General features: G+C 38.5%; 1 protein-coding gene across 8 annotated transcripts in view; it reads left to right on the top strand.

The window, feature by feature from the left end:
• BBX (BBX high mobility group box domain containing) overlaps window positions 1-12,457 on the top strand; it is a 262,244-nt gene extending 249,787 nt beyond the window's left edge. For all 8 annotated transcript variants that reach the window (XM_045540360.1, XM_045540353.1, XM_045540356.1 and 5 more), the window contains 3 exons: window positions 253-450; window positions 2,261-2,447; window positions 6,646-12,457. In XM_045540360.1, the coding sequence (XP_045396316.1) occupies window positions 253-450; window positions 2,261-2,447; window positions 6,646-6,733 (473 nt within the window). In that variant the 3' untranslated portion in view covers window positions 6,734-12,457. The remainder of the gene's footprint in view (window positions 1-252; window positions 451-2,260; window positions 2,448-6,645) is intronic.
• The last annotated feature ends 2,813 nt before the right edge of the window (window positions 12,458-15,270 follow it).

Raw genomic sequence — 15,270 nt, 5'->3', positions numbered from 1 at the left:
AGACTTAGAAAATGTAAAAAGAAAGAGAAAAGACATCTTAATCCTCTGCACTTAATTTATCAAAGTAAATATCAGTAAGTAGTAAACAAATTATAGGCAGTGTGTTGTTTCTTTTTTCCATCAATACTTTGGAAACTCTGAATGGAAATTCTCCATTCAGATGAGTCAGACGTGTAGAAATGTTTCCTTCTTAGAGCAGTGTTGGTGCCTTGTGTTTCTGTGTGTAACTATATATGGTTTGTCCTGTTTCAGCCATATTTTCAGAAGACAAAAACACCACAGAGCCTGCTCATAAGGTTAAAAATACCCCATCCATTCCCAACACTCCAGAGCCAACGATGACACAAGAACCTTTGGTGGGCAGCCAAAAGAGAAAAGCAAGGAAAACCAAGATCACACACCTTGTCAGGACAGCCGATGGCCGGGTATCACCAGCAGGAGGCACGCTGGGTAAGAAGAGGGAGCTCTAGACAGAGATAACCAGAGCAAGCAGGTGACCATCATGGCCATGGTGGCCAGTGAATAACTGTCAGCCAACTGTGATTCTTGTTGAAAAGTGGATCTGTTCTGCAGTTTTCTGCAGACCCCCAAATGTGTTTCATTCTGAGTTTTAAAATCACACCTATTTTTCGAAGAGCATGTCTGAATTCCTATAAAGGAAAGGTAGTTTTTAGGACTGTCAGCTTCCCCTTCTCTTTCTTAACATGCACAAAAGTCTTGATTAAGTAAATTCCAGGAGAGCCTAGACTTTTAAAGATACTAGATGAATCCATTTTCACCATTATCTGCTGTTCATGTTACTACAAGCCAGATTATCAGGTGTTCAAACCTTAGAATGCATCCAGCATTTCCTATAAAGCTGATTCAGACCACTAAGGGAGCTTAAGAATGCTTCTAGATTTCTTGAGTTCTCTAGTCTAATCCAACCAACCAGTGTTTCCGCATTCTCAGTCGTGGCCTGTGGTCTATTTGCTATTCCTGATGGCCTCCATGGCATTAGAATTACCCGAGGGGCCAGTGAGTGGTACTGAGAACCACCCCCAGAATCTCGGGGTGCTATACCAGCTAGGCATTAGCAGTCTTAGCTGTTGCCTTTCTGTACCTTGAACATTTCATTTTATCTGATTTGAGTTAATATGTATATGAATAGAGATGAATTGTTTGCTGAGTTAAAATTAGAGGACAATTAGGGAATTTTGTGCATTTTTCCTTGTGTTTTGTATACATAGATTGTTAGAACTATAGAGCGTATTAAAGACCTTGAATTTTACTCTGTTGTATAAGAGCTAAAACTCAAAAAGGTGAACCCTTTTGTCTGAGTATGTTCAATGAAGTGGAAGTAGCATGAGGGCTAAAATCCAGATGTCCTCATGTTTAGTCCAGCAGGGCCCCTCCCTCCTTCCTTTGCTAGTCTGGGCTCTGTTCTGCGACTTTCATTTTGTAGACTGTTGTATCTTCATTTCATTTTCACTTGCAGGAAGAGTGAAAGATTTGAGGAAATACCCCACTTTATGTAGAAAAGTACCGTACGACTTTCATATTCTAATGTATAACATTTATAGCTTTTATCAATTGCTTTCTATGTTTAAAATTTTTTGACCCATTGTAAAAAATTTCTCCTCCTTTATAACAGCTATGTGATAAAGAAAGTGTACTCATTTCCAGCAGGCATGTTTGCATAGCATTTCATTCCACCTCTTTATAAATACTAGAGGGCTCTTTGTCTTCTTTCCAGTAGGTCTTCAGAGCAAAATAACAACTTGGGGTCTCGTTAGGATTGATTAACCTGCTGTTTGGGCCATCCTGAGTGTTGTGTCACAGCCTACCCAGTGTCCAAGTTGCCATAGCAGAGCATGCTATGGACTCATGAGAAAGGTTTAGTCGTTTGGGTTTTTAAGTGCTCTTTTACCATGTCTGCAGGCCCTCTGCAGAAGTCCGTTGCATTTTGTTGTGGCCAGTGATCATTTTTCCATCCCACTCCAAGACTGACCCATTATTTGACCTTGGATATGACAGTTTCTCTTCAGCTCAACTGCAGGGCATAGTGCTGTCCATAGTTGCAATTGAGCTTAATAAAAGAGCTTTGTTAGTTATCATGGGAGAAGAGATCCTGTAAAAGCCTTAATATTCAATGGATAGCAGAAGCCAACAGCAGAGAATGTTAGCACTTTTCACATTGTCTGGCACAACGTTTTCTCAGAGTCTCTTCTCTGGAGAGAACGAAGTGATCTTCTCCTGATGGATCTCTCCTGTGTTCCAGATGACAAACCGAAGGAGCAGCTGCAGAGGAATCTCCCTAAAGCAGCCGAGGCAGACTGCAATGACGAATGCTCACACAGCACCGAGGCGGGGGAGACGCGGAGCAGCACTCCAGAAATGCCTGCCGTGTCTGCCTTCTTTAGCCTCGCTGCGCTGGCTGAAGTGGCAGCCATGGAGAATGTGCACAGGTTAGTGGTGGAACACGGACGGAGAGCAACACGGAATGCAAATTGACCTTTTTGACGTGATTTGTGACATTTTTCACAATGCATTGGGGTTCATACTTGGTTCAAGAGCCTTATTATTTATATGGGCTTTATATACAAAAGCATATTTGCTAATTAGCAGTGTGAGAAAATATAAGGGAATATAGCCAGCCAGGTATTTTATGTTGAATATATTATCCTGTGGCTAAACTTGATTTCCATAAAAAGCCTGAGAGCAGGGAGGCAGTGTTATCTAACCATTAAGCATGAGCTCTGGAGTCCTAGCACAGACTGGGGTTTAAGTCCTAGCTCCATCACCTGCAAACTGAAAGAACTTGAGCAAGACCTCTCTGCCCTGGGTTTTTTCTTCTATAAAACGAGGGTAGGTGGCACTCATTCACCGGTGTTACATGGGATGAATAGAGGATCCCGGTGCTGGCATGTGAGGATGGTGTTGGTGGCAGCGGTAGTACCAGCTGTCAGAACACAGTGTGTTTCAGGGGAAAGAGCATCTTGGTATCTGACTCATGGTAGACAGAAAGGCCTGGATTTTTCTTCACCTCTCTGTGATTTGCTACAAAGTCATTTATTTCTCTGGACCCTAGTTTTCTCATCTTACATTGAGCATAATGATATCCCCAAAGAATTACAAAGTTGTAAGGATCAGACGAGATCATAGATGTGAAAACCCTTTGAACTCGACAAAGCCCCACAGAAAGCATATTAAGTTCTAAGTGTATAATTGGGTATTCTGCTGCTTAATGGATCCTTTGGGAAGGCAAAAAAGCCCTTTTGTAAATTCAGGTATTTTATATTTTTATTCAAAGTGGATTACCTATGGATGAGTTACTTTCTTAGACTTTCAATCTTCGGTACAAAAGAGCTTGACACCTAGCACGCCTTGGATAGACACCTGTGGGCCCTGCTCCTTTTTCACATCCAGGTAGACCTGGGGGCCCCGTGTGAGCTTGGTTTGCTTCTTATTCTTCACCTGCCACATTACAGTCTCGTGCCTCCTCACAAACAGCCTCTAGATATTTCCAAGAGGTCAAATTCCTTTTCATGTGTACACTACCAGTTCCTAATAGCAAAGTGAATGCTGACTGACATTGTTAAAACCCACTGAAGTCTCTGAGGGAGATAATGCACAGACTTCTCCACTTAAGGAGTCTTATAGTCAGGTGTAGAGAACAAAAACACACACGTGCAAATATCTGCCTGAATGTTACTTAGTGTCCCTGTGAGTTGTGGAAATCAGAGGTGATGTAAAAATTCAAAGGAGGATCATACTTCAGGGCTCAGAAAAGGCTACCACGCAGTCTCCCTCACTGCTGCCGCCTGCTTTCTTTTCTGGACATGACTGTGGTCACACCGTTGCTCTGTTAACCCTCCAGCCTTCCATAACCCAGTCTGCAACCACAGACGGCCACGGCAAACTTGCCCACTCTCACCTTTCCCAGCCCTCCACACTCCCTGCCCAAGAGTTGCATGGAATCACTTGCTCCCTTCCAGATGAGCCCAGTTCTTGCCTTTGTTCCTCTCCCGTGAATGGCTGCTCCTGCCTCCAGCCCTCGGCCCTCCCTGGTCCCTTGCGGTCAGTCCTGATAGCAAGGCAGCACGTTCCACGTTGCCCCCGCACTCTGTGTGCATACCTCTTACACCAGCTCTCACATTAGCCTGTCGTTATTTGCTCATGCTTCTGTCTCTTTCCAGTATACTTTGAAAGCAAAACAGTGGTTTTATTCGTCATGTCTCCAGCTTGCTTAAACAGTACCTGTTACATTAATGGGTGAATGAATAAATGCAGTTCTTGAAGTATGGCTGCGTAAGTTAGATAGCAGGCATAGAAAAAATAACGTTAAGTAAAAGTTATTTTTTTAACCTCCCATTAGAAAGAACAACATTGATTACTAGAATTTTACCATCAGCCTAACAAATGGGTAGTGTTCCTAATATATAGAAAGACAGATCACAATGGGGAGTCTTAGTTGTAACGTGATCCCTTACCTCTTAAAGCAGATCTACCAGCCAGCCCTCTACCTGTGAGCTTAATGTAACTGTAGCTGGGTTGCACACCAATTGATTATTGCTTAGGCATCATCTAGGTTCATAGTTTAGAGGGTGGCCCGTGGAGTTAGGGGTAGAACATACATTGCCTGCACTCTTGCCGTGAAAAATCTAATATTAGGTTTAGAAATCCAACACAGAAAGACAGTTTTACAAAATGCATAAAATAGAATTGGAACGAACCTTTGTTAAGAGCCTGTTTATTTACTAGGAGTTTTTAAGGAGGAGAGCTCATTAAAGTTAATCCTTAAATTAGCCGTCCCAGGTGGGCCTTTTTAGTCCCATTTTAATGATGTACAGACAGTTAATTAACTTGCCAAAAGCACACAGCTATTTCGTGTCAGAGCCAAGATTTGAACTCCAGGGTCTTTGCTCTTTGCTCTAGCATGATGCCTAAGAAAGCATAGGTCGATATCATAGAAAATCTTGACGAATCTCCCCTGACCCTTCCACTGGGAGCTAGAACCATCACTTAATTGCAGCACGGAGTTAGTTCTCTCCCATAGTGATCCTAACTCCTTTCCTTTTTTCGTTGATTGAGCTGGACTTTTACCCCAGTTTTTCTCTCTCCTTTCTGCTATTTTTTTTAACATTATACTTTTCATCTTTCACTTTTCTTTTTTTTTTTCTTTTCCAATAATTAAAATTCTTTTGGATCTTTTAGTACTATTAAATATTCAATCTTAAAAGTGAAAAATATTTTAATTTCATCTTTATTTAAAGAAGAGCTGAACATATTGAACAGGAGGTGCTTATAGCATCCACACATGAATAAACAGGTTAATCCAGAATTTTGATTCTAACACTTTTTTTTTAAATCCTAAATATCTTGGGCTATTAAATGATCATCAGACTCTGAAACTTCCAAATGTTGCAATTTGTCTACATTATTTTTCTTTATTGTGCATCAAGAGGAACTTGAATATAGTTTTGGAGCAGATATAATCTGAATCTTACAATAATTCCTTTTGTTCTAAGTACTCTGAAGAAGATACTGTATTGAAAGGTCAACCAGTGAAAACATTGCTAGTACTTCACATGTATCAGTAGTACAGTGTTATGTGCTTCATATGACTGTAGGGGTCAGAGCAGTGAGTGTGCATTGTCTAGGCAGCTGGACTTGGTAGACCTGTTGGCATATGTCAAGGAAATGCCCAGTCCTATTTTTTTTAGAATGAGAAGCTCTATAGAAATTACCAAGAATTTTGGACAGTTTTCTCATAACCATGGAGTAAATTATATATTTTACTACAAATTATACAAAAGCTGAATGAAAAATCAGCTATGTTTGGCATGGTTCCAATCCAAATGATGGAAATTTCCTTGAATTTTCTAGTCCTGTCTGGAGTTTTCCCTCCATGTGTTGATTTTGGCCCAAGTAGGCTGGATTTTCTTAGAATCTAAAATCCAGAGTCAGTACTTGCTTTCTTGCTCTATACACTCTTTGTCCATGCGTGGACTTTTCTTTAGTTCGGAGCATTTCACAGTTTCTTCATTCATTGTTTATTTTTCATTCTTTTTTTTGAGTTACACTTCATTTCCCTTTCTCTTCAGGAATCATTGCTTTTATTGGCCTTGAGTTTTAAATTGAGTATATTATTATGTGTATTAAGAAATGTATGTATATTAAGAAATGAGCCTGGAGATACCAGTTATTATAGGAGAGTTTTCCCTTCAGGCAAGTCAAGGAAAGGAGCATGTCATTTTTAGTATCAGTGGATCAAAAGGAAGATTGTTGTCCCAGCCCCTCAGTCCTTGATTGAAGTTTTCCATTTCTTAGGGTGATGCCCCAAATCTGTTGATATTTCAGGCTTCATCTCTTCAAATGGAATTGGTTAGTTTTGGGGCCAGCGGGTACATTGCTGGGTTGTAAGAGGGGAATTAAGAAATCTCAGGATGGAAGGGAGGATGGGAAGGAGGAAGGAAAAAGAAGGAGGGGAAAAACAAGAAACTCTAAGGACAAAAACAGTTTTCATTAGATGATATAAGTAACAAGTCAGCAATAGCTGTTACACAAGATACTGGAAAGCTTTTATTTGTTATTCCTCATCCTCTCCTGTCTCTAATAACATACTCTGAATAAGTGACTTTTTTCCTTCCTCTTGTTTTACAGAGGTCAGAGGTCAACTCCACTCACCCACGATGGACAGCCAAAAGAAATGCCACAGGCTCCTGTACTTATTTCCTGCGCTGACCAGTGAAGCGCCCTTTACTTGTAAAACATTGTGCTTTACCTACTACCCTAGCCTTGTCTTTACCGAGGGATGCTAGTGAGTCCATGTGGTGGGAAATAGAGACTGCAAACAAGTGCTTGTTGTCCTACACGGCCCAGATTCACTTGAAGCAGAAGTTAGTATCCTGGGCCAGTTTGTTCTTTTGGAACCCAGAATCTTTGAGGGTGATGTGATCTGTCTGGTGATATTGAGCAGAAACAGAATGATTTTGGAGCTTTGCTTTCTATTGAAGGCTTTTGACGGTAATAGGTGTTAACTTGGTAAAAGGCTGCCTTTACTGTAGCTCATCCAGCATCTCTTTTACCAACCAGAGAGTGTGAAACTAGTTTCATATATTACCTAGTTATTCTTTCAAAAGAAAACAAAAAACAAAAAAAACAAAAACTGACGCACTGCACTAGTTATTATTAGATATTCTAGTCTTTTTTGTACATGGAGATTTAAGTTCTAAGATGGTTTATATAATAGGTTATACCTACATTTATATTGTAGAATAAATATTAAAAAGCCTGTTCCAGAAGACTCCCAAGCAGCATGGGCAGGCAGATGTACCATTGTTAGCGGTGTATGCTCGGCCTCGTGGTCCATATATTCTGCACTTTTATATTTGCCACCTGAGTGGTAGTTTGCTGGCAAAAAAACAAAAGACAGAAAAGAGAGAGAGAGAAACATTACAACTCTTACAATCTGAATTTTTTTCTTAGCCTTGAGTAACCAAGAAGAATTTGCTTGGGGCAAATTGTGGCAAATATTTTCCCAGACAGGGGAAGAGTCCTGCAGATTACAGATTACTGATGTTTTCATGCCTTGAGGATTCTTTTATTTTTACACAGGAGTCTAAGTGACCAATGGATTGTTCATACAAACAAAAAAAAGACAAAAATATTATTCAGAAGTGACCTTAGTATTACTTCACTATTCTAAACACATTGAAGACACTCACTTCATGTGGACTTGGAGCTACAGACCTTTCACATCCATCACGGACAGACTGGACGGGTTGCAGTTGCTATGCACGGCCTGCCTGGCGCTGCAGGTGTGAGAGCCATTTCGAGTTTGTGCTGTTTAGGAGGTATTGAGTCAGTGATGAGGGAGGTATGCCTGACCAGAGTGGGACTCTCAGTCATAGACCCACCTGCAAGTTTCTGTTTCCTTTTTGTATTTTGTTGCTTTTGAACATAAAACCAACCATACGTATGCCGGTGCCAAGTGGATTAACTGGCTTAGAACATTCAACATATTGACTTAACCACCTGACGTTCACAGTGTCTTGTTTCCTAGCAACAGATGCAAAGGGATAAATCAAAATTAGTCTGAGGCTACATGTTTTACAGGGTATGTGTTCTATAGCACAAAGTATTTCCCCACTTTTGCATCACAGCACAAACTACCAAATTTTAATGATCGGATTCCAGCAATAATTTTTAAGGGTTTTCAAACTGGTGGAATTTTGATAGTGCTAGTTCAAGTTTGAAGCTTTTGAATTAGATCTCTAAATGGTGACAGTTTACATGGTTTTATCTAGCTTTCTTATTTATACTTGACTGAATTGTAATGATGATTTTTTTTCTAATTGTAATTTGACCTAATAGCCATACAAAACATGATTCTTAATACTGACTAGGTTTAGCTCCTCATGGTTGTAGATATTACTTCAGTTTCGGTGCTGGAAAATATGTACAACATACTAACAGGACAGGAAAAAATATATAGACGGTTGTTTTCTTTTTAAAGCAGATAAAGAGGGCAGCAGAGCACTGGCATGGTGTCCTCAAATATGCATGTTCATTGTGGGGATGGAGGAAGAAGGAATTAGTAAAAGGTTAATCAGAGGTTATAGCTTACCCCCATTCAAATAGAAATAAATCAAGTGAGCAGTTCCAGATTTTAGCGTAATATTTTTACTATGATGCTGTTTTATTAATATTTTCTAAATTTCAATACAAAAAGTGAATGTTTGAGAATTGCTGGGTCCCGATGTTGGTGGCTGTTGGAGTTTTGGACCACTTGCTAGCAGTGATTTGAAAATTATAATTAGCTAAAAATCCAAAAAAACAAAAACCAACAACAAAAATTGTATGGTGCAGAACATGCACCTTGACAATGGTACTAACTTGTTATTCTATAGAACACATTAGAATAGATCTATTTTTGCCAGAGCACCCTCCTTCAGTCCTCCGATTACATTTCACTAGAGTCCCTTAAGAGATTGCTGTATATTCATGGGATCTTTTTTAAAAAAGAAGCAAAACAAAAGATTACTTTTTTTCTATGTGATTAATATCTTACTTGATCTGCTTTTCCTAAACCTCAGTGGCTTTTCCCTTAGGCAGGGGTAGGGGAGGGAGGGCAACCTACTGGATATGACTGTTTTCAGATACTTTAAAAACAAACCTTTTTGTAGAAATGCTTAATTTTTAAGCGGTTAGGCACTGAGAGTAGCAGAAATCCTGCAAAGCTTTATAGTTCCTTAGACACTCACCTTGTCGTCTCTCTGAGTGAAGTCTTGATTTCGGTAATAGTGCTTCTCATGCCCTGGATCTGCTGGAGAGGAGTGTTGGTATTTTCAGGTAACAACATTTGTTAGCACAAATATTTCAGACCAATATGTAGTGCTCTCCCCCCAACCCCCGTTTCCATTTTCATTTCATTTCTCTCATTCTTTTTTATTTTGGAAAATCATATTGCTACGGTATGTACTTTAATCTGCCATCAATTACCATCTACACTAACATTTGTCCCACAGCATCCTCGAGAGAAAAAATTGTTGCACCTTATGTAAATCTCAAGCAAACCAAAATATGATACTCTTCTGCTTTGTTTTATTCTAAATTGTTGTATCATATCTTTCTGAAACCATTCTGAATTTAGTTGAAATTATCAATATTTATGCTTTTAACCTTAATTTCTGGATTCAAACCTGTATATAAATCTTTTGAAAAAAATTGTCCTAGCCCTTCTCTGCGATGCTGGAAGTAGAAGATTTCGTCTCAGATGGAGACGCAGTACTGTTCCAGTTTTCTTTAGCCTTTTATTTATTTAGTTACTCTGGGTATTTCCTATGTAATTTTGAAGTGTGTAGAGTATATTATAGTAACTGAAGCTGCAGCTCTAAGAAGCTGAGTGAAAGAAAAAAATACTGTAAAACATCCTTTAAGTCTTTATTTGTTTGGGTACTGTATATGAGATCGGGAAAAAGAAAAGTGTCCCCTAGCCACATTGGAAATACAGGTTCTTATCCCCAAATTGGGTTCGTTCCCAGATTTTAGATCAAAACTGTTAAATCATTAAAACCCTTTTTAAAAGATAAATCATACCGTTGTAATTCCGACAGTCTTTTTCCCACAAATATCAGAAATATATTTATTTAATTCTGTCAGATGAGCTTTCTACCAATGCCATGTCCCAGTACTCAGCCGTGCTGAAATAATTCTCATGTTATCATGGTTATTCTGGTTCCTACCATGAAAATTGCTGGAGAAAAAGAAGTAGTGATAAAACACTATGAACAAAAAGGAGCATCTGAACTAGTCTGGATACTTAGAATCCAACATGTTCTTTTCTTAAGTCAGATGCTTGTCTAAGTCATAAAATTTTGTTTGTACTCTGCAGTCTTTGGCTCAATGTATGGAAGTGTTTGCACCTATGTAAAATCTCAAGCTACTTATAAATTGATGCACAACAGGAGTAAGCTGAAAACTGAATGGCATGTCTTGTTTATAGGGTGGGGTGGGGTGGGGGAATACCAAATAGCTCTGTTCCAAGTTTGGCGTTTGGCATTAATGTGAAGCAGTGGGACCATGCTGCCTGCTAAACTACTGTATGAGTTGTAAATGTTCTGAAGACCAGCAGCTGGAGGCTGGAGGACAGCATCCATGTGACAAGGAGAAGCACCGCCGCCTCGTCGGGGAAGAGGAAGGGAATCTCGGGAAGCCCGGAGTCGTCATTTGTGAAGGGAATGTTGGGGTGTGTGTGATGCTGTCGAGGAGATTCCCCTTTGATTGCACTGCTCCACAGAGCCCTCGTGTAAGGCCAACCTTAATGGGCTACCTCGGCTTTAAAAGTTAATTTCAGTAAGTCCTGTTATAAAAGTTTGTCTTTTTTTGCTTCTACCTTCGGTGCCACTATTTTCCACTGCAGTGTTTTGACTTCACAAACCGCCTTCTCCAGAGAGAACAATGTATTGCTGAAAATGGGCAGTAGAAGCAAATGCTATTATTCCATTTGACCTATAAAGTATTCAGAATGACTGCTAGGTAGAAATGAAAATTTAGCTTTCCCCAAATAGGCCCTTGTTTTGCACCTTACAAAAAGTGTACTAATTGTTAAATTAGATATTGCTTTTGTTTAGACAAGCATTCCCAAAGAATTAGACTTGGATGTGTTTTATTTGAATTTTGGGATTTTTAAAAATTATCTTACTTAGATTGACTAACAGCGTACTTATAATAAAAAAAAAAGCAGTTGTTAAGTTCATCTTACCAGATGTGTCTGGCGAAGTATTCAGGGTTTGATGAACTGCTTTGCTTTAGTTTGGAAGTGATAGCTCAGTTTATTATACTCCATATTAAATGACTTTGTTCTTTTCACTGGGGACACTATCTTCCTTACACTTCAGAACAAAGAAGCAACAAAAGAGTGAATAAAAAGACAAATATATTTGACTCCCTCACAATATCCCTCTCTGTATGTGCTACCCTTTTCTTCTACATTTTGAAAAAAAGTTTCCTTTCTGGCCAAATTTTATCTGTGGTGGTATGATTTATACTATAAAATTGAGAGAGGAAACCTTGTAGTTAAAAGTTCTATGGCCATTGTTTTCTTTTTGCAGTCAGTGGTCAAAACTGATCATGCCCTCAAATTGATTCTTATGCACAGAACTCTAGTTATTGTGAACATTACTACTCCTTCCAAAGATTTCCTGACAACTTGGGCCAGAACTGGTTCCTGAGTAACAAGGATCGAATTCAATGCCTCCAAACCCTTCCACACGCAATGCAAATCTTACCTCACAAGCTCTAACCTAAATCACAGAAACACTCATGTTTCTTGAATGAACACTGATTTCGCTTTGCGGCCCCCCACAGGGGTGGGCTTATGTCCCCAACACCTCACATTAGTGCCTCGGCTCTAAGAGCGGCAGAACTGGGGTAGGGAAGGTGTGCCATCTGGAGCTCAGCGACTTGCTTAGCAACGTTTTTTTCATTTCATTAGCGCTAAACAAGTCTCTTGCTCTCAGGAATTTGTCAAGAAAAAGAATAAAACCACCTGAGATTCCACATACCAGATTATGAACTTTTCTCATAGGTTTGAATTGCTTACTTCCATGTCATAAATTAACCATAGCTTCATTTGACCACCAGGTCTTAAGTCTGTTGACAGTTTCAGCATGACCGAATCGCTCATTTTTTTGCTTTCAGAAATTGGCTTGGTTCTCTTTAGAGTTGGTGTAAACATGCCATGTAATAAATGATTTCCACTTAATGGTACAACAGAATTATTGCTTTCTAGATGTATGTGTAGTAAAAGTCAATATACACATTTATATAATTTCTTTCTGCAAAATCTTATACCTAATTTGATATTTCTAAAAATTGCACATGTAAGTCATGTGTATAACATGCTAAAGTACTTTAACTGTGATCTTAAAACTGAATAAAAATATTTAATAAAACTTTGAAATATTTTAAAGATATTATTCAAATATATTTCTTTATGTTCACACACTACCGGCCATAGGATACGTGCCTTTAATGTACCATATCCACTAAAAACACTAGGAAAAATAATAAAAGTAAGATATTTCAACTATTTCAAAACATTGAATGATGTCTCCCCCTAAACTGTGTTTGCCTGTGATTCACCATTGTCTGAGCAGCCTTTGTGCTTTTTCCCGAAATTCTAGAGTAATGATCAGCCCAACAGAAGAAAGACCATATGCTTCGGTATGCCACTTGCCATGACAGGCTTTGGGGCACCTCCCTGGGAAGAGTGATCTGAACGTACCGTCTTCCCTGAACTAGAAACTGTGGGAGTGATATATCATTAAGGCTATTACCTGGGAAACTCAAACCTTGGATTTGCCAAGTCCAATATTCCTGAACCTTAGATATGTTTTTTGTTTTAATCTGTTGGAAACCACACACACACACACACACACACACACACACACACACACACACACACACACACACACTGTAACTATCAACAAATGAATGGGCTTTACATTCAGACGGACTTGGCTTCAAGTTCTGGCTCCACCCATTTGCCATTGGGTTTTTTAACCTCCCTGAGCCAGACTGATCTAAATGACCCGTGGTGATGGCACGTCCTTATACCATTGCTGTGGGGATGAAAAGAATATGAAAATGTTGTCATTGGGGCCTGTAGTGTAAATGCTCATTAAACGGTAATTATTGATTGTATTTTTATTCCAACTCTAAGGTCAGCACTTTTCTTTCAATATATTCAAGAGATCCTGAGTATAACTGTTCCTCTTCAAAGTAAACTTATAAGGGCCTGACACTTTAGAGATAAGTTGTTTCAGGGGATTTGATGGTGTGGAAAATTTAGAATAGGTTAAATTCACATCAGTTAACTCGTACTTTTGTATGTAGCACCGTGGAAGATTTTTCTGTAAAGTTAGTCTGCCTAATGAATTATACAAGATACTCTAGCACACCACCTTTCTATTCCTGAGAATAAAATGTGTGTGTGTGGCGGGGGAAGAGGGTTCCATACCAAAGATTAAAATTCTGTTAGAAAAAAAGTGACAGAATATAAATATGTGTGATTTTGTGGTCCTACATGTGATACAGTTGCATCTATCCTTTTCAATAGAACATGAAACCTCTTGCAAGGAAAAATAAAGTGGTTCTTATCAACAGTAAGGGAGCAAAAACTAACACTACTGACTCCATCCATACTAAAAGGAAGACTGAAGATTATCAGTCATAATGTACCATCAACCTTTTTTATCTTTTTGAAATTATGGAAATTTTTAAGTACAGTATATGCAAAAGTAGAGAGCTTAGTATTTTGAACCCTGTGTACCCATCATCCAGCTTCAACAAATACCAACATTTTCCCAACTCCTGTTTCATCTGTACCCCATCCATTTTCCTCCACCTCATACCCTCGTGTCAGAAGGTGTGCACAGCCCAGAAAGATTTCATCTGTGAAAATGGTCAGGTAAAGCCTTTAAAAGTGAATCTTTCAGTATGCACAAATTTTCATTTTTATATTCCAAAAATGTTTGTTGTCCAAAGCATAATGGACCCAAGAACGCAAAGAATGGAAGTGCTAAAGTGAAGGTTATCTCTATATTTACTTTTTTTGATCCAGATTCCAGAAAGACTTACTTGATCAAAGAGAGGTGTTTCTTAGGATGTCTTTTTTTTGGGGGGGGGGGGAGACTTATTTTCTTTGATTTTTTACCCAGACTTAATCACTAAAAAGGTCCAAAGGCTAAAACTTACAATTTTGTGTATGTGTTAACAGTATATCCTTAAACTTTTCCCTCCAACCCTGTTCCCACTGCATTTTTCTTTCTTCCTTAGACTTGCAAGAAAAATCTATTGAAGAGGTAGAGACAAAATTTTACATGAGCTCCAGAAGACAAGTTGCCAAAGATTTTAAAAGTCTGAAATCCTAAGTCACTAGGCCAGAAATTAAGGTATAAAATGAAATCCCTTTCTGAAAGAGATAAAATAATAGTTTGACTCACCCCTCTAGGAGATTCCTTACCCTAGGGAATGTTACAAAAGGTCATTTTGTTGCAGAGTTATATATTGGAGAGTTAGAAGAGAAAAATGTGAGGATTGGAAATCTCTTGAGGAAGTTGGAGGATGAAAGAGGAAAAGGAAAGTTCATACAAATAGATCTTGGATGTTTTATGTTTAGAAGTCAAAATGGTTTTAAAGCCAGCTTGAAAATATGTCCAAGAAATATGCTCAGGTATAATGATTATCTTTTTGTGATCTTTTCTACTATTGGGCATCATCAGTATCTATGGTGCTTATGAAAGGACAATTAAACAGATAAAAGTTATATCCTCCAGAAATAATCATGAAAGCACTGAAAAATTTATACAAATAATAATAGATACAACAATAGGTAATGATTAGCCATATAATTGGAAGCATTTATTGAAATAATAGAAGAGCAATATTGATATAGTAAACAATTTTCTTCCAAGTCAAGATATTATATTCTTGAGGTAAATATTGGAAAAATTTAGATACTGTTTTATAAGATTTAAAATTTTCACTTTTCCCGTGCCATGTATCTTGGTTGGATATTTGGCAGTGTATTAAAAGTATTTAAAAGCAATATTCTGCACATGAATCCTTGAACATCTAAAACCTTTTTATAAATAGAATATGAAGTATTGAACACACTGATGCTACTAGCCTCACCTGCATTGAAACCTGTATTGTATGTCAATCAAAATCAAAACCATTGTTAGAATAAAATTGCTTATAAACAGTGCTTCATTCCATTAC

The sequence above is a fragment of the Lemur catta genome, chromosome 1 (assembly GCF_020740605.2).
Source record: "Lemur catta isolate mLemCat1 chromosome 1, mLemCat1.pri, whole genome shotgun sequence".
NCBI lineage: Eukaryota > Metazoa > Chordata > Mammalia > Primates > Lemuridae > Lemur > Lemur catta.
This window is presented reverse-complemented; position numbering and strand designations above follow the sequence as displayed.